Source organism: Epinephelus moara, chromosome 20 (genome assembly GCF_006386435.1).
Source record: "Epinephelus moara isolate mb chromosome 20, YSFRI_EMoa_1.0, whole genome shotgun sequence".
Classification (NCBI taxonomy): Eukaryota; Metazoa; Chordata; class Actinopteri; order Perciformes; family Serranidae; genus Epinephelus; species Epinephelus moara.
The window spans coordinates 36,586,786-36,612,191 of record NC_065525.1 but is presented as its reverse complement, the minus strand read 5'-3'; the positions used below and the strand labels follow the sequence as shown (position 1 = coordinate 36,612,191).

General features: G+C 42.8%; 1 protein-coding gene across 1 annotated transcript in view; it reads right to left on the bottom strand.

Annotated features, from left to right (window-relative positions):
- Positions 1 to 438: 438 nt before the first annotated feature.
- Positions 439 to 25,406, bottom strand: part of ppm1h (protein phosphatase, Mg2+/Mn2+ dependent, 1H) — a 65,831-nt gene continuing 40,863 nt past the window's right edge. Inside the window, exons 5-10 of the mRNA XM_050073424.1 lie at positions 25,297 to 25,381; positions 24,955 to 25,073; positions 16,877 to 16,940; positions 12,653 to 12,760; positions 4,223 to 4,374; positions 439 to 3,861 (exon numbers count right to left, since the gene is read on the bottom strand). Of these exons, the coding sequence (XP_049929381.1) occupies positions 3,714 to 3,861; positions 4,223 to 4,374; positions 12,653 to 12,760; positions 16,877 to 16,940; positions 24,955 to 25,073; positions 25,297 to 25,381 (676 nt within the window). The 3' untranslated portion in view covers positions 439 to 3,713. The remainder of the gene's footprint in view (positions 3,862 to 4,222; positions 4,375 to 12,652; positions 12,761 to 16,876; positions 16,941 to 24,954; positions 25,074 to 25,296; positions 25,382 to 25,406) is intronic.

The window sequence follows — 25,406 nt, the reverse complement described above, 5'->3', positions numbered from 1 at the left end:
CTGTACGAGGCTTTAGTATGCAGAATTTAAAGTGACAGTTCTCCCCAAAATCAAAAATGCATATTTTTCCTCTTAGCTGTAGTGCTATTTATCAGTCTTAATTGTTTTGGTGTGAGTTGCAGATATTGGAGATATTGTCTGTAGAGATGTCTGCCTTCTCTCTGATATAATGGAACTGGATGGCACTCGGCTTGTGGCGCTCAAAGTGCCAAAAACATACATTTAAAAAACAGCAAAAGCAATGTCTCTTTCCAGAAATCATGACCCGTTTTCTCAAGATAATCCACACACGTTGTTGTGAGCACTTTCCTGTAAGAACTATTTTCTTTCTGCCTAAGTACACCCGCCAACTGTATCACAACACTAAAGGAGGCGTACTCTTTGTGTACTGTTTTTTCTGTCTACTATACTGTGAGTACACTGACTTTTTTATCAATAACACAACAGAGTCATGTGGAAAAAAGGTTATTTTTTTTAATAGAGCAGAAAAGTGACCGTTTACACCATTTTACACTGTTTCTTGGTTTCCAAAACAGTACAAATTACGTCTTTTGTTTCAGTAAGATGTACATCACTTACAGTAAAAGAAAGGAAAGACGTATCCACTCAAAACATTATTTACATTTTTACATTTAAATTAAGTTGCTCTGTTCCATGTTTCACCAGCTTCAGCCACTCGTACAGCAGATAAGATACGATTTTTGAGCACAATTAGTAGAAGCTAAAAACTACAACTAAACAAGACAAACTAAAATCGATCAGGGAACAATATTGATTGTAGAGACATACGGTAAATGTTGTCTGCAGTGGTAGTCTTATTTATACTTCATTATATGTGACATTAAAAACAGCAATGCTATGTGTTAGAGGCACCTGCTATTCATCAGGATGGGTTTACCTAAATAGGGACGATATATCCAGCTGATACTGACAGGAAGTAAACATGAGTGTGAGACAAAGGGGTTTTCAGCTAACATATATAAAAAATATATATTTCGTACAACACTACCCAACACTCAGTTCCCTGTGAGGCTTTTTTCCCCTTCAGTGCTTTCCTGAAAACAGATTAAGAAATCTTTCAGGTACAGGAGCAAATCACGACAACGTAACTGAATAATGGCACAGGAAGCGACCGATGACGCACCTGATGGAGCACGCAAACAGCCGCTCAAAGAGGACGATGACAACATGTGCTATGAGTAATACAACAACAGGAAGAAAATTATGAGGTAGATGGCTGACGGTGAATTAGTGCAAGACTTTTTTGTTTTTCCTTCTTTACGGAGCAGTGTGTAGGATTTAGTGGCATCTAGTGGTGAGTACTGCAGATTACAACCAGCTGAAACTTCTTCCATGTCATGTGCAACGCTTGAATTGCCGTTTAGGATTTCTTCACGGTTCAGGAGGTTTTTAGCGAGAGTTGAATTATCCGCAGACGTCTCTTCTAGGGGTGTAAATCACCAGCTTCATCACGATACGATATTATATCGATTTGTTTGGATGACGATACGATGACTACTGATATCACAAAGTCTGTCACGATACGATTTTGATTCGATTCGATTCAGGAGCCTGCGATCGATATGACGCAATATCAAATGCCCATCTAACACAATCATTTACATCAACTCACAAAAACAACTTGAATATGATTTGACCATTTTATTTCTGAGCTCTGTTTGTTGTTTGAGCGGAGGCGCGCTTGCCCAGAAATGTTGACACAGACGTGCCATGTGAATTTCAAAATAAATGTTTATCTTTAAGATGACGATATGGATCGATGTTTTCATTTTGCATCGATATAATCGGATCGTTAATCAATGAATCGATGTATCGATGTGGATCGATGTATCGTTACACCCCTAGTCTCTTCCTCACCGAAACAAACAGACCAGGGGTCTCATTTATAAAACAGTGCGTATGATCCATTATAGAAATGTATGCACAGACAAAAGCCAAAAATGGCGTGCGCCAAAAAATATTCGACAATTTCTACAATCAGGTTTTCACCTTACCATCTGCATCACCAATTTCATGTCTCCAGAATGTTTGTAAGTGTGGGTCAAAGTTTCTCCCATCAAGTCTGTTTTCATAGACGACAGCTTTTGCGTGGGAAATGGCGTACGCCTCTTTCAGGCCTTGTTTTGTGCGTACGAAATGCATATAAATAAGACCCCAGGTGATTGAAATCAGTAAAGACACTGAATAGAGCAGTTGCACGTTAAAAATCTGTATTTCTGATGCCGTTTGGCTCGTTGCCAAGGAGACGCTAACTACAGTGGCCGACGTACAAACGTGAATGGCCCAATTTAAAGCCAGTGTTTGTCTTTGTCAATTCTTGGCTACTGTAGAAACACAGCCGTGCAACATGGCAATCTCCATAGACAAGAACCCGCTCCCAGTCTAGACAGAAATGGCTCATCGTAGGTCACAAAAACACAATGATTCTTATTTTCAGGTTATATATTATATTCCATTTCTTCCAGTCCTCATTCATTTCATTCATTCATTTTCTGTAACCGCTTATCCTGTTGGTGGTCGCAGGGGGACAGGAGCCTTTTCCAGCTGACATTGGGCGACAGGCTGGGTACACCCTGGACAGGTCACCAGACTTTCACAGGGCTGACACATAGACACTGACAACCATTCACCTACGGCCAATTTAGAGTCACCAATTTGGACTGTAGGAGGAAGCCAGTGTACCCAGAAGACCGACGCTGACACAGGGAGAACATGCAATCTCTGCACAGACACCCCCCCAGGTCCATACCAGGAACCCTCTTGATGTGAGGCGACACTGCTAACCACTGCACCACTGTGCTGCCCAATCTGCAAATTGATCTCCCCAAATCCTACACACTGTAACTTTTAAATCTGAATGAATGTAAACGCTGGAGTAGATTTAATACTATGGTGAGAGCAGGGTCATGTGTAGCTGACATCAAAATGTTGAATGGAACTCCTCCTGTTAGTGTCTTCTTCATAAATGTGTTTACCTTTCAAAGGAATCAGTCTCCTCTAACAGTAAGTACAGTATTGCGATGCAAGGTGTGCAAATGAATAAAAATAGCAACTGCAGCATCAGGAGAACCAGCTGACGTACTGTCCAGAGAAGGCTTGGGAGTTTTCCTTCAGACGACGGACTAAAAAAATTGCACGTGGCTAATTTATAAGCTCTACATGGAACAGAGGAGGTATGATTCTTATATGTAGGACATCAGTCTTCAGGTTAGTTTTACACTGTACAGGTGTTCGATCAAACACTTATCAAATGTCTTACGCCTTGGAGTATTTACATTTTCACATTTATAAATATTGTGCATTAGTTAGTAACTGCAATCCTGAGATGCACATCACCATCTCATCCACGAGAGTCTATGCTCTCAACCCCAGGCGTTGCCCCACAACAAGGTTCATGATGGCTTCTGTAAGATTAAAAAAAAAATCAGTAGTTCAACTCTTCGACAGCTTTTTTCATGTTTCTTTTCTATAAAAAAAAGGATCAGACAAAAAGAGATCATCCTAATTGAGGATGATCAAGGGGAGAAGCAGCCTGGACAGAAACTCTATTTCTGACCGGAGACATCTTGGACCCCTCAGCAGAGGAGGAGGTCCACACTAAAGCACTTTAAAAAGAGCACAAGGGAAGAGGGGAACCGTGGGAGTCAAGGCAGGGTTATGTTTCGGTGGTGGTTGCAGTTTTCGTAGCTCGGTTAGTTCTGCTTGTTGCCGTACATGAGAGGAATGATGTAGACGGAGATGTCATCTCCAGAGCCTAATCTGTCGTTGGATATCCTCCAGCCTCGATCCTTCAGCACCCCTCGTGCTCTCATTACCAGGTCTTGAGCTGCCATTGTGTACCTGACATAACAAAAGTGATAAATGATTAAGGTGCAGTCACAGCGTGGTGATATGCAACAAGATAAATGGTCAAATCTGATAATACTCATGCGCAGTGTTTGATTAAGTGCATGCCTGCAGACTGACGAAAACAAAATCTGAAAATATTAACGGTGAACTTTGGAAACTAAGCTCACAGGAGAAGAAGAGTCAGAGCGCCTCGTTAACAGTCTTAGAAGCTTTTCCTTGACATCAGAGAAATGACTTATCTAAATTGCATAATTACAACAAGATAACAACGTTCATCCTCTACAAGTAAGACCGGGGTGAGAGGAAGTTCAGCCCCGGCTGGCGGCTGCAGCTGTGTGATGAGCGAACGTGCCTGTGCTGGTCGTCGGGGTCGCAGTTTGCCAGGAAACAGGTGACTGCTTCAGCTACTTCCTGGTTCGAGAGGACGTCCCACAGACCGTCGGTTCCCAGCACCAGAACGTCATCGGCTCCGTGTTCGTACTGCGCCAAAGGATAAACTTTGACCTGGAGGTGACGGAGAAAAATGAGACAAGGCATGAAAGATGCATGGTTTCTAGGAATCATGTGAACCTGTTGCAGGAATTTCCTGTGAAGATGTCACATAAATGGCTCTGTGGAAGAATGGGAAGAACATGAAAAACACCCCTTTAATTTCAGCTTGTGTTTGTGCATTACTCAAAGGTAGTTAGCTCTATTGCTTAGCCTTGTGATCACACTTAATAAACACCCTAAATTACCAGGTGTTACTGGCTCACCATTTTCCCCTTTAAGGGTGGTGGCCTTGTGGGTAACCTGGGAAGGGAAGCAGCTCTCTCGGGGTGTCATGGTGAAGACGGCAGGTGGCAAAGAGTGATGATAGCAGTAGACTTAAGTGTCTAGATAGGCTCAGGGCTACTGTTAAACCTCCTGAGAAGGTTTGTTGTTTGTGGTGAAGACTGCAAGAAAGCCACTGTCGGTGAATGGCACCTGAACGCCTCGCCATCCTACAAGCCTAACTAAAATTAATGTTAATAAGCCAGCGTGTTCCCAACTGTGGTTCGGACCCGGCAGTGAGGCATTTCCAGTCTTTCTGACAACAGTTTGCTGTCTGTAATTCCTTTCGCCAAGTTGGAGTTATTGTCAGTGCGACAATTTCCCAAACGCTGCCTCTGCTTATGGTTTGAATGATATGACATGCACACAGCTTAAATTCCACCATAAAGCTTTACCCACATTATGAAAATCATATCCCTGCTTGTTACTTAGCCATTCATATAGTTTAGGTTTCCATTATATAGGTTTGGGGATATCTGCTTTTAAATGTTCTGCCTCCACACACTGGAGCTCAACAGATCCATTCGTGGTACTAAAAGACGATATACTAATCAAGTATTGTCGTGGCACACTGTCCTCCCATTGACTGTCCTGCATGGCTGTCAGACTAAGTGGTTCAGGCTTATCTAGTCGTAGAGCTGGTGTTATTTTGAAAGAGGGTGCACCAAAGTAATTAGGAGACAATTAGGACCAGGTGCGGGACCAGTGCTGATGAGAGATTTTACTGAGTACAGCGAGGGAGACAGATGGTGGAGTCTTCCCTTTTTCCCTATGAAGTTTTTATTTCAAGTTATTGTCAGCGTGTTTAATGTCTATAAATGGACTACTGACGCTAAGTAGTGTTTGACCAAAGAATGCGAGCTGAACAGTGAAGGCCAGCAGATTAGTGCCGGGGCAGCAAGGCAACAGGTAGGTCTAAATCCCTTACCTTTATCCTGGCAGCTGAACAGATACTCTAATTCATACGTAAGGGCAGCCAAGCCCTGGAAGCCCTAAACAAGTTTTAGCACCCTGAGTAAAAGCATCCAGTGCCATGGGTTGTATTTTACTGTTTCTGCATTTAGTATACAAGAAATGAACATACTTGTGCATTTAATACCAACAGTAATTGATACAATACTTCAATCGTACTGTGACTGTAGAAAGACACTGCCAATTGCACTTTACAAAGAGACAGAAATTAAATACTCATATTTTGGTTTTCTTTTAGTTTTCTAAAGTGGTCCTGTTACTGTTGCACAACCATCCGCAATTAGCTTTACATAAATCAGCTGTGAGCAGCTCTTTGATTTGCTTTAGCAATGCACTGTGGGGGAATACAGTTCATTGACAGCACACTCAGAAATCAAGGGATATTACTATGTGTTGAATACACTTTGTTTATTACCTTCTCTAGAGTTAACACACATCATGAAACCCTATTTAGAAATAGTACGGAACTGGGACAAAGCTAACGTTAGCATGTTTAGCAGGTAATGTTCACCGTCATATGCTGTGTCTCAAATCGCGTACTTCTGTACTTAATATTTTGAGTAGGGGAGACCGGGGTAAGATGAGCCACTTTTCATATTCAGGATCACTACATCAAGGATATTATAGTTTTGTTGCTAACTAATATATGTGCATATATTTCAGGATGTTGTGCATCCCTACAAACAAACAGAATGAGTGTAAACATAACTGTTTTGATAATATAGCGTGTCCAAAAAAAGTGGTCTTGTGGCACAACTTACCCCGTGTCTGGGGTAAGTTGAGCATAGGAATGGGGTAAGTTGAGCCATCTCCCTCCTTCCCTCCCCCCGCCCTCCCTCCTACCCCCCTTCCCCCCACCTCACCTTCTCTCCTCCCCCTCTCTCCCTCCCTCCCTGGGTTAAGATATTCCAGTTATACGTGTCTGTACTGAATTAAATAAGACGCTTCTTCAAATCCATGTGTATTTTTATTTATAATACACAATTCAACAGGTACAAATCTTTTTTTAAATTATTATTGCATATAACAACTTTAAAACATTTTAACATAGGCCTGAGAATGCCTTAAAGTGCGCTTAGCAAGAGAACCTTAACAGCTGTGTTTTTGGAAAGAAAACACTGAACTAAATCCGTAGACGTGAATCCTAGTTTGGTGTCCTTGCTAACAGGAGGGCCAATTGTGGAAATGAAGGTATTATAATAATTTGAACTTGTTTATTAACACATTTGAGCATTCTGAACCGAAACTCTCATTCTCTCATCATCCTTCCTCTATATGTCCTCCTTCATCCTCTCTAAACTCCTCCCTCCATCTTACTCTCGTTCCATCCACCCCCCTCCCTCCTTCCATCCATATCCCACCTGCCCCTTTACTCAATATCCCACCTGTCCAGGTTGCAGGGGAATACAAACTGCTGGGACTCTGAGGTTTGGGGAGTTTTGCGATTACATCGCTTCTTGGGAAGAATCCCTCATCTTTCTCCTTGAAAGTAAAGCTTGGTTTACCATATCCAGCTTTGCCTCTTCTCAGAAACTTACGGCTCAACTTACCCCTGTTCAAATTGCTCAACTTACCCCATAGCTACCATATTGACTTTATTAGCCCCCACAGCTAAAATGGTGCACTTTCATGCTAGCTGTACTACCTCATTTTGTAGCTAATAGATACCACAATTGATGTATAAAACAAATTAAAAATGATCTATTTTGGTCTAAACACAATCCCCATGAAACTTAAGATAGACTAAATTCACTTTCATGAGTGAAAAATGCTTTTTTGGACATAAATCTCTAACCACTTAACCCATGTTGTTCTTACCTTCACAGACTCCATGAAATGATGCCTTCCTCCTAAATATTTGGTCACATGTTCAATTTTATTTATGGTTTCCTAGCAACAAGGGGTGGCTCAACTTGCCCCTATGCTCAACTTACCCCAGTCTCCCCTGTATAAGTGCGTTCACAATGAGAAGTATGGAAAAATGCAGTGCACTATGAGTACCTGGATGGTGCACTCAAAACTGTCAAGAAGTTGAGCGTGGAACTATGGACACTTCTCGCCCTCAATGGTCGCCATTTTGACTATGTAGTGCAAGGGGAGGGAAATGGCGGCTGAGGACTGTGCGACCGTGAACTTCACTGCATTGCACAAATACATGTGTTTTTTGCACTAAGCACCACTATACTGTTGTCGGGTATGAGCCAGCAGTATGTTTATTGGGTTCATTTAGCAGTCTGTAATGATTTGGTACCGCGAACGATAACACGAATGCTAATGCTAGTTTGCTAACTAGCTAATTTGCGGTCGTCATTTCCGGTAAGTGCACAATGGCCGAGTTTGGTTTGAGACAGCACTACCCTGTCGAAATTTGCGCACTACGCCAATAAGAACATAGTGCACATAGTATACTACATGTAAGTGTACTAACGGAAGAACGCGATTTGAGACACAGCATAAGTTTTACGTGTTAGAATGCTAACATTTGCTAGTTAGCATTCATTACAGCAAAGAGTGATGAGAATGTCAGGTTTATATTGAATAAACTAAAGTGTTGGACACAGTTAAAACTTCTGTTATGTTATAGTTTAGTCTGGACTGGCAGCTTCTATAACGTGTTATCACTCTTATCATCACATAAGACAGGACTTTCGTGATACTGTCTACTGACACTAGCCATGTTTCCATCAGCCTGTTTAGATGCGCATCTAGAAGTATCGCATTGGAAAATTATGATGGAAACGCCAAAATTCGAATTAAAATCCCCTGATTTGCACAAACTAAAATACGCTCGCTTTAGCCCGGTTTTGGTTGATTCAAAAAAAATGTTGATTTGCAAAACGGGGGATGGAAACAGTTATGTTCGAATTAAGTCTGACGTAGCGCACCTCTCTCCATGGTGATATCCACACTCCGGGTCGGGAAGGCGGTAATGCGTTTACAAGCTGGTTGCCAACCGCCAGAAAACGTAGAAGAAGAAGAATGCGAGACTTGTTTTGTTTCCGGTTCTGCGGAAAACTCACGTGAGTTAGTAGTTTTCACCAAAGTCCGTACATTTAATGGAAACACACACAGGATTCATATTTCTTATAATGCACATTTCTCAATGATTCGAATCACTTTTGGATGGAAACACAGCTAGTGGTAGGTTGTCTTCGCTGGTGCTTTGTTGTTATTTGGGACAATGGATTGCTTTATTGTACGGAGCACTAGCTTTCTCCTTTTAAATGTTACCATCCCTCACACTGGCTGCCAATCAGGGCTTTTGATGTGTCACACACTAATAATTCCCACATGCGAACAGCAACAAATAGGTTCCCCATGAAGGTTTTTTTTTTAAGTGAAATTAAATTAATTACATTTTTAGCCAGCGTTTGCCTCTTTATTAGGAAATGGGTGTGCACCACATACTGATACAGTCAATTAAAAATTCATTTATATCTTTTTTTATAGGCCCAGTTGAATATTGCAATAATATGTGGCTATCATAAAATTCTACCGCACATGCACACCATTTGAGAACCACTGCCCTAGAGTCACACAGCTAGCATGGCTATAAATCCCACAGCCATATCCATCAGTGTTCCTGTTACTGTGGATAATCCACAGACCTCACTGTCACTGTGTTTTATTGAGGACAATATCTTTGGTAGAAAGTAGTTTTAGTGAAACCTCTCCACGGCAGGTTGTGTGGTTTATTCAGAGTAACGGGGATGCCGCTACGAGAAGGACACACTACTGTTGAATCTTCTAAACATCATTTTTTTATTGAAGCAAGCAGCACAAACAATACAGATACCTAAAAATGAAGGCAATTTATTTTTTGCCACATCTTCCTCTGTATACTCTTTTCTGGAAGTTATTGATGGCCTCAATCTTTAAAAGATATCCTTAACAAAAGAAATGTGTTACTGTGGCAACTCTTGTGGCACCATCTCTCAAATTACTATGCCTGAGCAAAAGCATACACTGCAATAGCAAGCAAAATAATACCTAGTGGCCTTGGGGGAAAAAAAAAGCTGCCTTAGTTTGGCTGCTTCGAGTGATTCCTTGGCTACCGTGGGGGAGTTGCCTATTCACAGCACACACACAGACTTACTGCAGAGGCTACTGTTAAAAGAGCACAGCATGACCACAGCACCTGTGAAAGCGGTTGTAAAGGAATCAGAATGACCTCCGCGTGGATCACGAGCCTCCATGTTTGTGGTAAACCTTGTGATCTGAGTCAAGTTTTGCAAGAAGAAAAGGACTGAGGCAGTTCCTTGAATTGATTTCAAAATAGAGATTTCAAAGGCAATGAATTATCTTTGGAAGAGGAGTGATGACCAGAGCATTTGATTTCTGACCCAACGCCCATGTTTCATCTCATGATGATCTGATGACTCCAAGTGTCGAGGTCAGCTTTTTTTCTGGGGCTTCTTTTATAGCCTGAGAGCAATCAGTAACACTAACCTGACATGTTTGCAAGAAGGGGTATTCACAACCTCTGCAGGATGCCCTCCCACACATGTTTTTTTATACAATAACTCTATTTTTTCCTGCATTTATCATCTGGCGGGACCTCTAATGCTGAGGTTTGACATGCTTTACATATACTAATATGTATTTACACTCTTTCTGAAACAATAGTGACTAAAAGCATCTGTAAAAAATCCGACAAAAAAAACAACATCAAAAAAGGAGGCTGAACTATGACTGAACTCAAGGGGCAATGAATTAAAGATCAAGAGAATTCATGGGCTTCGTGTCTACTGCAATCATGTGCAGTAGACACTGGGAAGGAAAGGAGTCATTTGAGAGCCACGGCTGGTGGGGAATGCTAATGTGCACGTTGACCACATAGTTCACAGTGTGGACTGTTAATGGCCGAAGGCATTTTACATCGTTACCTCTGCGCTCTCGTTACTGTCAGGGGGCCGAGGTAATGAGGTAAAGATCCACCACACTATTAGCACACTGATACTGATGATGCGAATCGCATTGTAATCATTCAGTTTTGATGATGTTATGTGTTTTTTTTTTACAACAGCTGAGTAGGTTTGGTAGCAGAAATGCACCTAATAAATATAACAATTATAAATGCGAGGTTCTGGCTTTCTAGATCAGTGGTTCTCAAATAGTGTGCCAATCCAGGTGTGCCGTGCCACACATTATTACCGCAATATTCAGCAGGGCCTATACAAAAAGTTATGAATTAATTTTTAATTGACTGTATCAGTATGCTGCCTGCACCTACTTCCTAATAAAGAGGCAAACTCTAGCTAAAAATATAATTTAATTTGATGTAATTTTAAAAACCTTTACAAGAAACCTATTTCTCACCGTTGGCACAGGGGAATTATTAGTGTGTGTGACGCATCAAAACCCCTGACTGGCAGCCAGTGTGAGGGATGATAACATTTAAAAGGAGAAAGTCGCAAGTAGGACAATGGATCACTCTATTGTATGGAGCAAATTACAACACAGCACCAGCGAAGACGACCTACCACTGAAAGAAAAGAGAAAGTTAAGTTGTGATAAGAGTGAAACAGCAGAGCGAAACAAACAATTCTCAAACTTTTATTATTAACGTTGTGGTCAGATAATCCAAAAAACAACTCTTGATGTCTTTACCTAAACACTTTCCCTTGATATCATGAGGTGAAAGAGAGATGTGAAGGAGAATTTGGGAGGACTTAGGAAAAGACAGCTGCAGTGGTCCGAGAGTCCAACTGCAGTTACACTAGGCTACGTAATTATGCAACGGCAGATATTATTGACGTGGGTCTGCTGTGGTAAAACTACAACGTTCTGTGGATGGACTACTAAAAGTGCACCTTAGATAGCTTGCCCCCGGCATTCTTACTGCGTTCTTTCATACGACATTAGCGCCCTCCAAATGGAGGTAGAATTTGGCAGTAGTGTGTAACACAGTCACTTTTACTAGCCACTTGGGCATGCGCCTCATATACAGTACAATATACTCAGCTGCATGCAGCTATACACAGTATGTAGATTGATGCATGTAATGCGGAACCAAATCTCACGAGAGCATGCAGCAAAGAGGAAATCCGCATTTTATTTGTACATGGGATGCCCACTCTACCCACTGAGCTACTGGGCGCCCCACTCCAATTTCAATTTCCAATACTGCCACATGGACGCTTTGGGCGAGATGCACTTCTTCAGTGTTTATTCTGGTAATGTCACAAACAATGCACACAGGTGGGGTTAATTATACATAACCACCAACACAACAAATACACCCCAGCAGGGGGAGCCACAATTTTTCATGGCACAGGTTCTTATGGATTAGAGCACCAAAACATGTAACAACACAAATACATCCACAACATAAAAAACAAAAAAAGATTCACTTCATTAAAAAATATTCACTTCAGGGAACAGTGAAAATGCCAAGTGGCTAGTAACTTTAGTAACTTTGGAAATCCACTAGCCACTGTGGCTGTTGAGCAAAAAAGGTTAATGTGAAGCACAGTGTGCAGGGTGTTAAAATATGGACAACCTGGTGATAAATGTTACTTCATTACCAAAGTTGGAATTGAAATATAAAAGGGATACAGACCACAAGTCACAAAAGTGAAATAAAATGGTTATCACACACTGAGAATTAATCACATGAATCCCAACGAGTATGATTGAATGAAAATGATTTTAAAATGTATGCAAGATAGGTCTATCATATTCTTGACCAGCCGAATTGCGCATTGCTTTAAATGTTTCTACCGCAAGACACTGCGGGATGGTATTATCTCCTTTCCTTTGGTAAAGGATGGTCCAGTGTATCATATCCATGAGGAGATAAGAAAAGATGGATTAAAGCACCTTTCCTTAGCATTTAGAGAATCTGACCAGCTCTCATCAAGGCTGCTACTTAGATACTTCTGGGTCATTTCACTCAGTAGGGTACCTTCGCAAGGAAAAAGATGATAATCTCACATTGTCTGTGCATACTATACAAGAGGACGTAACAAAGGATAAAATTCAAAATAGGGCCTACCTCTGGGCAGCAGGACAGGAAGGGCTTAATGTAGATGTTCGAGTCGTGCACTTTGAGATTGTGGTCCCCGAGACCTCTGGTGACCCCGATGGTCGCCAACACACGAGCCTGCACAAGATCAGAAACATAGGGATGTTTTGAGTTTATTAGAACTGTGGTCTTATTTTCGATGGCCATCATTCCTATCAGTTATAATAACATCAGACGTGCCAAAGTAATTTTATGAGATGTGGGGACATGGCCTCATCGCGCCAATATATCCAGACAGGGCAAGAAACTTGAGCAGTGAGATGGCAGTGTTTGCCAAGTTATTATATAAACCATTTTATGAGTGCAGCTGAAATAAACTGCTAAGGTCAAGTGCAGTAAGCTGAAGTTGAAGTGGTCTAGTTTGGGTCGTAATGTTACCACTGACATTCAAGTATGTTTGATTTCCTGGAGATTTGTTTCAAACTTTTCTGTTTATCTGAAAGCTTGTTTCTCGCCCTTTCTGACTTCTTTTTAGCGATGTCACATGGTAAATGGACTCGGTTAATGGATTTGCATTTGTATAATGCCGTTCTAGTCTCCCGAACACTCAAAGCACTTTTAGACTTACGTGTCACATTCACCCATTCACACACATGTTCATGCACTGGTGGTCGGAGCTAAAGGTTAACTACTCAGTTAACCATTCAAACACATTCACACCAGGAGCAATTTGGGGTTTCAGAATATTGTAAAAGGATGCTTCAACATGTGGACTGGAGGAACCGGGAATTGATCTCCCAAAGTTCCAATCAGCGGACGACCTGCCCTACCTCCTGAGTCTCAGACACACATCAAAGCAATTAACTTGGACTGATGGCCGACACCACAAACATCAGTTTTAATAAACTGGAATTTTAAGTTAAATCAGGGGTTCTCATCGTTTTTCAGGCTAAGGATCTTGAAACTCAAAGAGACCAAGCAGGGAGCCCCTGCTACATATATATTGTATAAAATTGAGTTGTGCTTGAGATCCTCTAAATATTTTTGGGTCATCCCTCATTTGCGCTTGCCTGCAGCTGCTAAGGCAGTTGTAGCATGTCTACATGCGTTTGCCTCCACCTTTGCACTTTTGTCAGTGGTTTCTGAGTTGGCCAATGTGTATCTTACTCAAAAAATTACAAAAGGATCCATGGTAGCTCACAAGAATGTCCGTACACTTGTAATAATGATATAGCTAATTGGCTAATGGTGGCATGGTGGTACAGCAGTTAGCATTGTTACCTCACAGCAAAAGGGTACCTGGTTCAAACCCGGGGTGGAGGGTTTGAACCTTGGGGTGGCGGAGCCCTTCTGTGTGGAGTTTGCATGTTCTCCTTGTGTCAGCGAGGGTTTTCTCCGGGTACTCCGGCTTCCTCCCACAGTCCAAAGATGTGCAGGCTAACTAGTTCAACTCGTCATTATGGAAAGGTGCCACAAAAGCTCTGTGCCGGTGTGTTTTACAAACCTGACACGCTCACGAGTCCCTTGCGGTCCCTTCAGAATGGACCCGCGACCCACCAGTTGGGAACTGCTGGTCCAGACAAGTAGCTTTGTAAAAACCTATCTGATATGTTGAGTGGGGCGTGATGAGTACAGGGTTTGCACACGCTACTTTCATGACTTTATCTCAGTAGATTTAAATAGCCTGCCGAGACACCTCTCTGGCAACATGCGATTTAAAGTAGGGAGCAATTCCATATGTGAAGTGTCGCACACACTTAGTTTCCCCACAACTAAATTTGGACACTGTTCACTCTACACCAAAACTTGCCACCATCCAGCATGGCTAAGGTCTGCCTCTCTCTTGAACCATGTATTTATTTGTTGTTTGAAAGCTATACATTATTAAACATGCACTTCCCTGGCATTTGCAGATATGAAAACTGCTAGAGCTCTCTAACTTTACTCGCACATTGGACATTCTTGTGGATACATATGCCAATGTACATCAACTAGTGACATTTCAAAGGCCATGCAGCGCAGCACTAAATTTGAAACGTTAGACATGTGGGATTTCATTAACATATTTCAAACAGTAGTCAAAACAATGTATATTTAAAGCATTTCAAGGCCTGGAAAACAGGTTTTCTAATTTCATAACTCTTCCAGGAATAGCATGAACGTAGCAACCAGGTCCCCAGGAAGTGCGTCTGACTTTGAGGCCGATTTTCGCAGCGGCCAAACAGTGAGCCCGAGCTCGTCACGAGACGTCATTGGGCCAAAAAAGGCTTTTTCCCATAGACTTACATTGTGAATAAGACGTCTATAAATCCATGGATACATTTTTGAGCATCAAGGTTTGATCCATTCAGTCCGATAGCATTTGGAAAGTCTAGAAGAGCCACAAGATTAAACAGTTTTATCCCAACTTAAGTTAGCGAAGCGCCTAACCAGAGGTAGCTGGCTCGACCGGCAGAAATCTCTAGTGCGCTTGCTCTATGGGCCCAATGATGCGAAAGCAGCACCGATCATCTGTGTAATTTTATATGTGGCAGTTAAACATTTTTTGCTTTAAGGGCCACTGAGCAACTTTCACAGTAATGAACAGGGTCCTGCCTCCAATACTGTATCCAGGTCCCTTAAATGCATCCATGGTATGAGCACTATAAGTAGCTGAGGAACACACTGACAGCTGCGGAGGTGTTCCTGAGCACATCATTGCTCTAATGAACTGCTAGTGTCTGTGTCAAGAAGGTTTTTGAAATATAGGTTTATATATGTGTAACTGCGAGGCAAGATTTTTCTAATCAAGAGCATATGTACTCCTCCTGGGATGAAGTTAATACTTAGATCATTAAAATACTATATATAGGCTACTATGACTTCAGTGAACCCTGCGCGAGTCTGTCGCATTCATCCCTGATCATTTTAAAGAATAACCTGCATGACACATCCCCTGCGACATTTCACTGACGGATGCAGGCTACTCCCAGTGGGAATCTTTTTCTGGATGGATGAGCAGCATTGAGGCAAATAAACACAAGCTCATCGTCAGCATCTTCCAGTTTCTTGAGTGCCTAACGATCGTTTCCCCCGGGCCCCAGACGCCATCAAACTCATTTGTAAGCTGTGCGAAACTCCTTTTGATTCCCACTGTCTGCACAGGTTGCCACCGCCGCCTCTAAAAATGGCTGCTGGCACAGGACTGGGGAACTGGGCTAATTGAATCTGCTGTGCAGCTCATGAGACGGGGCGGCACATAAGGCCGGGGAGAGGAGCACAAGGGCGAGTCAGGCCAGGCAGGAATGAGCCTGGATCAGTATGCAGCGCAGAGCGGGAGAGAGAAGGAGACAGAGAGGTGGAGAGAAGGGGAGAGCGTTTCAAAGTGGCGGCAAAGCTCCTCCGGCGGAGAAGGGGAAACATCCTGGGATTAATTGTTGAGCGCTGGGGCCCAGCAGGCTGCGCGCCGGGCTTTGAAGTACTCTGGCGTTCCTCTCCCTCGCACAAAGCCCCCTCGCTCTATCTAGCCATCCATCTCCGCGCCTCACTTCAAAGAGAGAGGACGCGATGTGGGCACGGCCAACTGTGCAGGGGTAAACCCGAATGTGGTTGCAGGCAGAGCACTGTGGGGTGACATCTGCCCCAGTCATCAGTCAAACATAAATCTACTGTCTGTGTGTATTAAATAGAAAAACCGGAGAGGGCCACAGTGAGAACATATTCACATCTATCATGTTTCCTCTCTGACCTTTTCAGTGCAACAAGGACAAGATGCTGCACACCACCACATGTACAGCATCACTGAGGGAAGGGAAATGTCATTACCACTGAGCTGAGCTCTTGACCTTTTTTTTCATGTTACGTGTCAAAACACTGAAAAGATTCTCCTGCTAGTCTATGTTTTAGCAACGTTATTCCAATTAACGTATGTCAGGTTGTGGACGCTTTTCATCTTTCTTTCATCAGATATCAAACGGGTGAGTCCCACCTTTGACCCCTGGCTGTGCTTGTGCTCCACTTTACCCAATGATAGACATAAATGCACAAAGTCCATTAGAGCAGAGATATTTTCTGTGCCATAGGTTGGTGCAGGATGTGAATCGTTGTGGAAAAAGAGGCCAGGAATGCCTTCCACTGGCTGGCTCCTCCACACTGTGACTGGGGGGAGTAGAGGGGGGGCTGACTAATGGTGCCCTGGCGAGCTTTGATTACAGGCGAGGCGCACAAGGCCGTGGGAGTAACTCTGTCAGCAAGCGACCAGTGAACACTTCTTACCTTCTTCCCTTCGCCGTAGATCAGGGGAAACTTTAGGTCATCGTCCTCGATGGTTTTATACGCCCTGCACAGAGGAGAGAGGACACTTTAATGGGTTTTTGGTTTATGGCAGGCAGAACACACGTGCCCTGGAGATACATCGCCCCCGCTCCCCCCCGCAGGCCCCGCTGCCGAGCCGACTGGCACAGAGAGAAAGAGCATGCTAGGAGGGAAAAGAGAGACGGTGAGGAGGGAAAAAAATCCATCCAGACATCACACAGAGAGCGACACAGAGCCTTAGCATATTCCTCTGCCTTTTTTCTTTCTAACTAATCTTATAAAAGTCTCCCTAGCGACAAAGAGCGAGACATCTCTGGCTGCATGAGACACTCTTGGTGTGCTGTTGGTTTTCTGTGACTGTCTGCTTCATTAATGTGTGTGTGTGCATGCATGTATCTGAAGGTCTGGATGTAAAGCAGCTGAATGATGCAAGAGTATCCACGTTTACATTCCCCTGCCTTCAGAGCAGTGTTTAAACTTCCTCAACTAATGAATAATTTACCGTCTTCAGACTGGGACCAGACTGAGCTGCAGTACAAGGGGGGAAAAAAGACTGTATCATACTGTATATATACATGCCAGGTCTTCAGATACACTTTTCACCTCTATATTGTAGCAGTGACGAAACCCCTACACTCATAGCGAGCGTACAGTTTTACTTCAGGGAAGCAGCTGTGTCACTGTACAGTACCAGAAGCATTACAAATTTGAGCCAATTTCCAAAAGGAGCTGCCAGGACAAAGTTTTCCATTCACAACTCACACCAGGTGCTGCTTAGAGAAAAATCTGGCGTCTGTACCTGGATTGAATATCATTTAGAAATGCAGGTTTTTCTTAATTTTAGCTTTTAAACTGCAGGGAATGAAGGAAGAAACAGTTTGAAGTGAATGCAGAATGCTTTTCATATTAAAAAATATTTAGAAAATAGCAGCTATCTAGTCAGCAAAGCTGCTTGAGACAAACCTAAAGTGTTATTTGCAAATATCATGTGACCCAGGCCTGCCCCACACACCTTATCCAATGTATTTCAGCTGCTGTGAAGCAGATTAGCAGGGACCAGGATGGTTTTTACATTACTGCTGGTTCCACTCAGAGAGACCATATGTTTCCACCTTAGGCGAGCGTTATACTGCTGCACTCAGCACTTTTTTAACAGTGTGCAGAGCGAGGACTATCGCAGCGAACGCAGAGCCCACAAACACAGAAATACAGTCTGCAGCCTGAGACTCTTCAGAGCGGCGAGCTGTGGCGCAAAATAACGGCCCGTGGAGGAGTTTCCTCGCTAATGTTTGTGATATTCATGGCGTGGAAAAAGCACTAAAACAGCAGTTTGATGATGTAAACTGAGCATTAAAAGAGACGCTAATTAAACCAGGGCAGACCTCACCCTCTCTGTTGTTTTTAAAAAAAAGGGAAACACCATTTCTCCTGCCGTATCACTCCGAACTTCTTTCATTTGTGTCACCTTCAAGAAGTGTTAGTCTCCCTAAAAAAATACTACTACAGAGAGAGACACTCTTTATGTCATTATTTCAAAGATGTCTTGGATGAAATCCCCAGAGCCTGCTGTCGGGGACAGTCTCCCTCCCGAGACTTGTGTTTACAGCGAATCCATCCTGTCAGACTTGAGATAACGAGTGTGTGACAGAAAGAGAGAGATACACATTAATCCTGTTATGATACCTGCTCCCGACTCTGGGACACGGAGTCCACAAAACAGCGAGGGGAGTTGCTCAAGGGCCGTACTGTTTGACCACAACACTGAGCGCTTTCACATTCAAGGGCTGTTCGGTCGCCTGATACGTCGCAGAGTGTGACCGATTGAGAACGAGTGGGGGAGGGGAGAGGAAGAGAGGGATGCAGAGGGAAGGAGGGGGATGTATCATCCTCTCTGCAGGTGACGAGGGACGGGCCGGAGAGGAGAGGAGAGGAGTGATGTCATCTCCGCTCGGTGCAAAGACGGGTGACAGAGAAACATTAGCAGTGTGTGCTGAGCATCCTGATCTGCACGCACACTATTATATACATCTCCACACACACACAAACACACACAGCCATCAACAGGCTTTGAGGTGACATTGTGGCGCGCCTGTGTCAGCACCGGATGAGTCAGACAAATTGGCATAATTGACAGTCGGGTTCGAATAAACTTTTTGGCCAACCTTGATCGGCTTTCCGTTGATTGAGTGGTGCTTTCAGGAGCAAAGCAAGGCCAGAGTTAATGGCAGTGACCCAACGACTTTCCAAATGTGAGCTACAGGCATCAGTCAAATCGGTGCGAAGGCATAATGGAAAAAGAAGGGATGAAGAGAGGGAGGAGCAGCAGAGGGAGAGAATATGTGTGACAGTGATGAAGGTGTGTGTTAGTCCCCCTCCTCTCACACTCATTGTCTATAAGATCAGGGGGAGAGCAGGCACTCTAGTGGGCGTGGGCACTAAAGAGAGACAGCTTGAGCGCCGTTCGGTGTCATTTATCATTGCCCTCCTATGTGGCCTGAACGCCGTCTCTACATCTTAGCAACCTTTTTTCTTTCTAGCCTTTTCCGCTCCTCCTTTATCTCAACGTCTATCTGTGCAGCTCACATTTCTCTCAGTCTTTGTGGCAATTTCCTCCTCATTTGTTATTTCTTCCCCCTCTCTCTGTCCACTCCAGCCACCCACCCTCTTTCCCATCTTCCCTCATCCTGGCTGTCTGTACTGCTGTCATGTTCGGATCCCCTCGAACACGGCCGACCGCTCAACATCCATCAGTCCGCGACGTCTCGCACACAAAACCGCCTGCCATCCTGGACGACAGTCTGTAACGCCAAAGCATCCAACTGGCCGAGGGAGGAGAGGGAGGTAATGAAAGCGAGGGAGGAAGACAGAGAGAGGTGGGCTGCAGGCCTGTATGCCTTCATTAGAACGTGGCCTTGATCATGGATGCCTTTGAGGGAATCGGATGCCAGCGTACACCCACACACACACGCAGCATGTGGGCACCCTGGCTGCACATACTGACAGGAGAGTGTACATGTATAGGCGGAAAGCTGCAGAGACATTAAAAAAAGATCCTCTGTACCTATAGAGCGTCTGAACTGCACCTATACAAGCTGACACAGTTATGTCACACCCACGCACATCAGAGCAATCAGCCACACCGGCTGACAGGGTACTAATTTAAGACCCAGACTTAGTCCGGGTGAAGCGAGCAGAACTGGGTTATGGGTAGAACCTGATTAAAAATACATCACAGGCCGTCTGCACTGCTGAGACAGTAAGCAGGCAGACGACAGGCTGAGAGTTCTGGGCCCAGTAAGCAACACAGCGGCTGACTGACCTACATCTGCTGAACCGAGCGGCGCCGCAAAACACAACTGCATGGAGGTGATGTCAGAAAACATTATGTTCATCTCTCCTCAGTCACCTGCACCTACCAGTCATATACCTGTATGAATAAGTGTGTATATACTGTATGTTTACGGCATGTTAAACAAGGGATAGACATTACTAAACACTTCAAGCATTAAGTACTTTGAAATAACTTAATAACCAGAGCACAAAACAGTGGCAGTACATTTGTAAATACAGGTACTCAAGTATAATTTTGAGGTACTTGTTCCTTACTTGAGTATTTATATTCATTGCTATTTTTTATTTCCACTGGAGAGGGCCCACTTAAATGTCATATTATTCTATTAATATTATTGACTCAATGTGTAAGCAGCATTTTAAAGGAATACTTCACCCCTGAAATGAACGTTTCTTTATCAGTTACTCGCTCCTGTGTTAAGTTGACTTAGTGAAGAAAACAGTGAACCAAGAATGGATTAAATTCTTGAATTGAAATCATTGGGGACCTGCCTTAAACAACAGCAAAACTATACAAAGCATTTGTTTACAACTTCTCACACAACTTGGGCAGTATAATCCAAGTCTCATTAATCCAGTCTTATGCTCAAACCTCAAACAGTCAGCCCTTTCTGACAGCTGCTATTCTGCCGCTGCCTCAGTCTCTATTTTGTTTGTGTTATTTTGGTGAATCCAAAACTAAGCCTTTAAAACACCAAAATCACACAATAATACAGACAAACGATTGAGCCAGTGGTAGATCATCAGCTCCCATGATCAGTGAGGTAAAATTATAGTTTTTGTCAATGGAGGCTTTGAAGAGAGGATAGATAAGTTTCACTTCTAGTTCAGTTCCCCATTGAAAAGGGCTGACTGCTTGGGAAGTACTGAGCATATGACTGGATAAATAAGACTTTGATTATACCGCACGATTTGTGTGAACGCTTGTCTATGTCTGTAATTCATCAAGAGAAAAATATCCATTTTTCAATTCTTCTTTCACCTGAGTTTTCTTCACAAATTCAACGTAACACAACTTTAAAGCCTGTGACTCCACACCTGTCAGGTAGAACTGAAGAAGCCTCTTGGATGAGAGGCGAAACATCTTCAAGAAACTCAAGCAAATCCAGTTGCCTACGATACAGCACTTATGATTACCATGACCTGGACGACTGAGAATCTTTACTGACATGTTGCAAATTAGCCTTTTACCCTAATGTGGCCTTAGCTGCAGCGTTTGTGACTATTACTGTATTTCAATGGCACAGTACGGCACAGCTGTGCTTAACTCAATTTGCTCTTTTTTATTTTTCGTTAACAAAAGCTGTGGACAGTACCCGGTACTTTTTTTGGCAGCTCGCTTGGTCAAAGTTCCAAGCAACCTGAGCCAATACTTGAAGGTGGAGTTAAAACACTGCAGACCACTAATTGGTCAGCTGGACATCCCGCACAAACCCGCCACTTTTAAATAGCCGCAACCAACATTTTTTTTTTATTCCCTCGACTCAGAGTTTAAAAAATGGCAGCCCACAAAACCTGGGCGTACACTATGTTGTACAACTGACGAAGTGTCGACATTCCTCTGGTTGGCTGTAGATCAAGGGTTCAGGAAGTGTCGTATTGAAAATAATGTCACCACAGTTTCTGACGGTGTCACTATGACAACCAGCAGAGAATCCCGCCTACACTGAGGGGCTACTATCCACAGTGGAAAACAAAACCAAGAAAAGGACCTGGTACAAACAGTTAAGTAAAGAAAGGCGGCATAAGATTGTGTTACTTTAGGGTTGAAGTCCTTGGACTCTTCTCTTCTAAAGAGAAAAAACACAGTGTCCACTTGGAGCTGCACATGTAATCTTTCTCTCCCTTTAGTTTCTGTCTCTTCAATTCCCTGATCACCTCCTTTCCTTTTTCCCTCTGTATCTCAGTTCTTGTGCACTCTCTCTTTTCTTCCTCCTCACACCATCTCCCTCAGTCTCTTTGACCTTTTCTTTAACCTCACTCTCCACAGTAAGATAAAGAGCTGTCCTTGCTGTGCCCACAGATTCCTTCTCACCTTCCTCTCACACACAGAAGCAAAAATGTCAAGGCCATTTCCTGGCCTCCTTCTGACAGTGAAGCTTTGAATGGCTTCGCACTGCCGCACACTCAGTGGGACAGAAATCGCAATTATTGGCTATTTTCACAAGGGGTACATTATAGGAAATCACTCCGACGTAGATAATGTCACGGAGAAATGTTTCAGCAGGGCATAATTATGTGAGGCAAGGTAGCAGAAATTATTTTGACATAAATTTCTCTCGCAGGGCTCATAAATGAATCCGAACAGACACACAGGAAGTGCAAAGATGTAAAAAATTGAACAGTATTTTCAACAAATGTGTTTAGCCTTAAATAATCTAGCAGGAAGGCAGAGGAGAAACTTACTGACACACTTACTGAAGAAGCAAAAGGGGGGAAAAGACAGTGGTATCCTCACAGTTTGCATGCTCTGTTGCTTGAACATTAAAGGGATAGTTCTGATTTTTTGAAGTGGAGTTGTATGAGGTACTGAAATATAGTTATGTATCATGTCAGCACGCCGCCAGTTTGGAGAAGCAGGCAGGAGTACCAAAGCAGAAACTAAGCAATGTATCTTAGCTGTATGTTTGCACCTAGACAAATCAATAACACTTTAAGTGTATGCTATAGAGGGAATCGACTTGTTGTTTACAAATACTTCTGGGTAGAAAACCAGCAGAGTTTAGCTACATATATATATACATATATACATATATATATATATATATATATATATATGTATACATACATATGTGTATATATATATATGTATATATAATTTTTCACGTCACTATATCACCGTGTAGACTAATCTGATGTTTGTAAAGTCTATAAACACAATGATTGAACAAACGTAACTATTTGTGTGCACGATTTGTAATTAATAACATGGTTATCGTAGATTTGCGGGGCTAACCGTTAGCTGTTAGCTGTTAGTGGTGTCTGTAATAACTCAATAAACGGTCCGTGAAAAAAATATATTTTCCAGCGGATATCTTAGTTACATCATGATTGAGCTAGCAAAGCAGTTTTGTGTTGCTATGTGTGGTATTTATTCAGTTTTGGGAAATCACGATGTCTAGAAAGCATCAGTGGCTGCAGCTGACAGGGACAGCTAACAGCCTAACAGCAGCAGCAAAGCTAACATCAGGACGTCATCTATTAAAAGTCCCCGTTGTCGGATATGACATGAAGCTACTCCAGTTAGCTCAATCGTGTTGTAACTAAGATATCCGCAGGAAAAAATGTTTTTTTCATGGACTGTTTATTGAGTTACTGAGTTATTACAGACACCGCTAAGGGCTAACAGCTAAGGGTTAGCCCAGCTAATCCACGATAACCATGTTATTAATTACAAATCGTGCACAGAAATAGTTACGTTTGTTCAATCATTGTGTTTATAGACTTTACAAACATCAGATTAGTCTAAACGGTGATACAGTGACGTGAAAATGTGAGATATATATATAGCTAAACTCTGCTGGTTTTCTACCCGGAAGTATTTGTAAACAACAAGGCGATTCCCTTTATAGGGGTGGGCAATATGGCCCTAAAATAATATCACAATATTTCAGGTCATTTTTAAAAAAAAAATAAATAAATAAAAATGTACCCTCCCACTAGCCTTTATGCTCTACCATTTCTCCTCTAATCATCACGTTGTAACCTGTGACAGGCTGTTATGATACCACAACTATCACACATTCACATATATGGAGTTTTTTGATGATACCACAACTATCACACATTCACATATATGGAGTTTTTTGTTGAGCCGCGAGCATCACGTAGGTTTACATCACCAAAGGTTTATGACAAAATCACTTGACGACCAACTCCTGTGTGTGCATGGTGAAAGAGGAGAGGGAGAGACGCTGTGCTGCTGCCAGAGGAGCCGCTGAATGAGTTCCCTCTGAGCGGTTACTCGCTAAAAGAGTCTGAGAAGTCTGGGGCTGTTCATAAAACATTCAGGACGCCACAGTTTATTCCACACTACTGAAGCTGCTCCTCTTTTTGGAACCACCATGGAGTCGGTAATAATTTCGCTTTCAGCTATGCTTGTTGTTGTAATAAAATATACATTTCCAATATGATATTAAAAAATTATACCAATATTATCATAAACAAGATGATATAGCACACCCCTTATATGCTATATTTAGAATATTTTCACAGATTCAGCTTGCGGTCATGTCTGTCTATGCTCTAAACAAAGCCAATGGACTGCTTTGACAAAAACGGCAATTTTACCTCTCTGAACAGGGAAGCTGCCTCGATTGGTTAGTTTGTTTGTGTTACTTTGCGACTTTGGTGAATCCAAACTAACCCTTTAAGTCACCACACAATAACAAAGTCAGACAATAACACAAAGTCTGTCGTAAACTAGCAGCTCCCGTGTTCTGCAAAGTCAAATTACTGTTTGTCAAAGGAGTCTGGTGCCTTTGAGGAGAGTATAACAGCTTCTGTTCCCTGTTGGAAATGGCCGTCTGATTGCAACATAAGCTTGGGGCATGACGACCGGCATCTACTGTAAGTAATACACTGACTATGGACAAGTACCTCATAAGACCCCACTTCAAAAAATCCAAACCTCCCCTTTAGCTCCAATAATTAAATGAGTACAAAAATCAAAGAATCAGTCAACCCACCATCCCGACATGGTGAAGTCACGGTACAGCATCCTCTTCCCCACCTCCTTTCTCTGGACTCTCCGCGGGAATTCCAGATGTGTGAACTCATTCCCTAATAAGTGGGGCTGCATGTAGGCCTTTGATATGAAAAAAAAACAAAACAGAAAAAGAAGAAGATTGACATACCCAGGGGATAGGAAAAACAATTCCAGTCCAGTCTATTAAGCTGGCAAAGAGAGCAGGCAGTGTAAGGGAGACAGAGCTAAGCATAGCCGGTGTCTCAACGGGAGGGGAGGTCAGTTCTGCTAATATCTGACAGCTGTGCTCGCTAGAAAGGAGCTGAGAAAGAATCTTTCTTACCAGGAACTGCAGTCGCTGTCTCTCTGACTCCGGCGTGAACTCCGCTGACATGGGGATGACTTCCCCGGCCCGGATAATGATAGCTCTGAGGGAGAGGAGCAGACAAAACA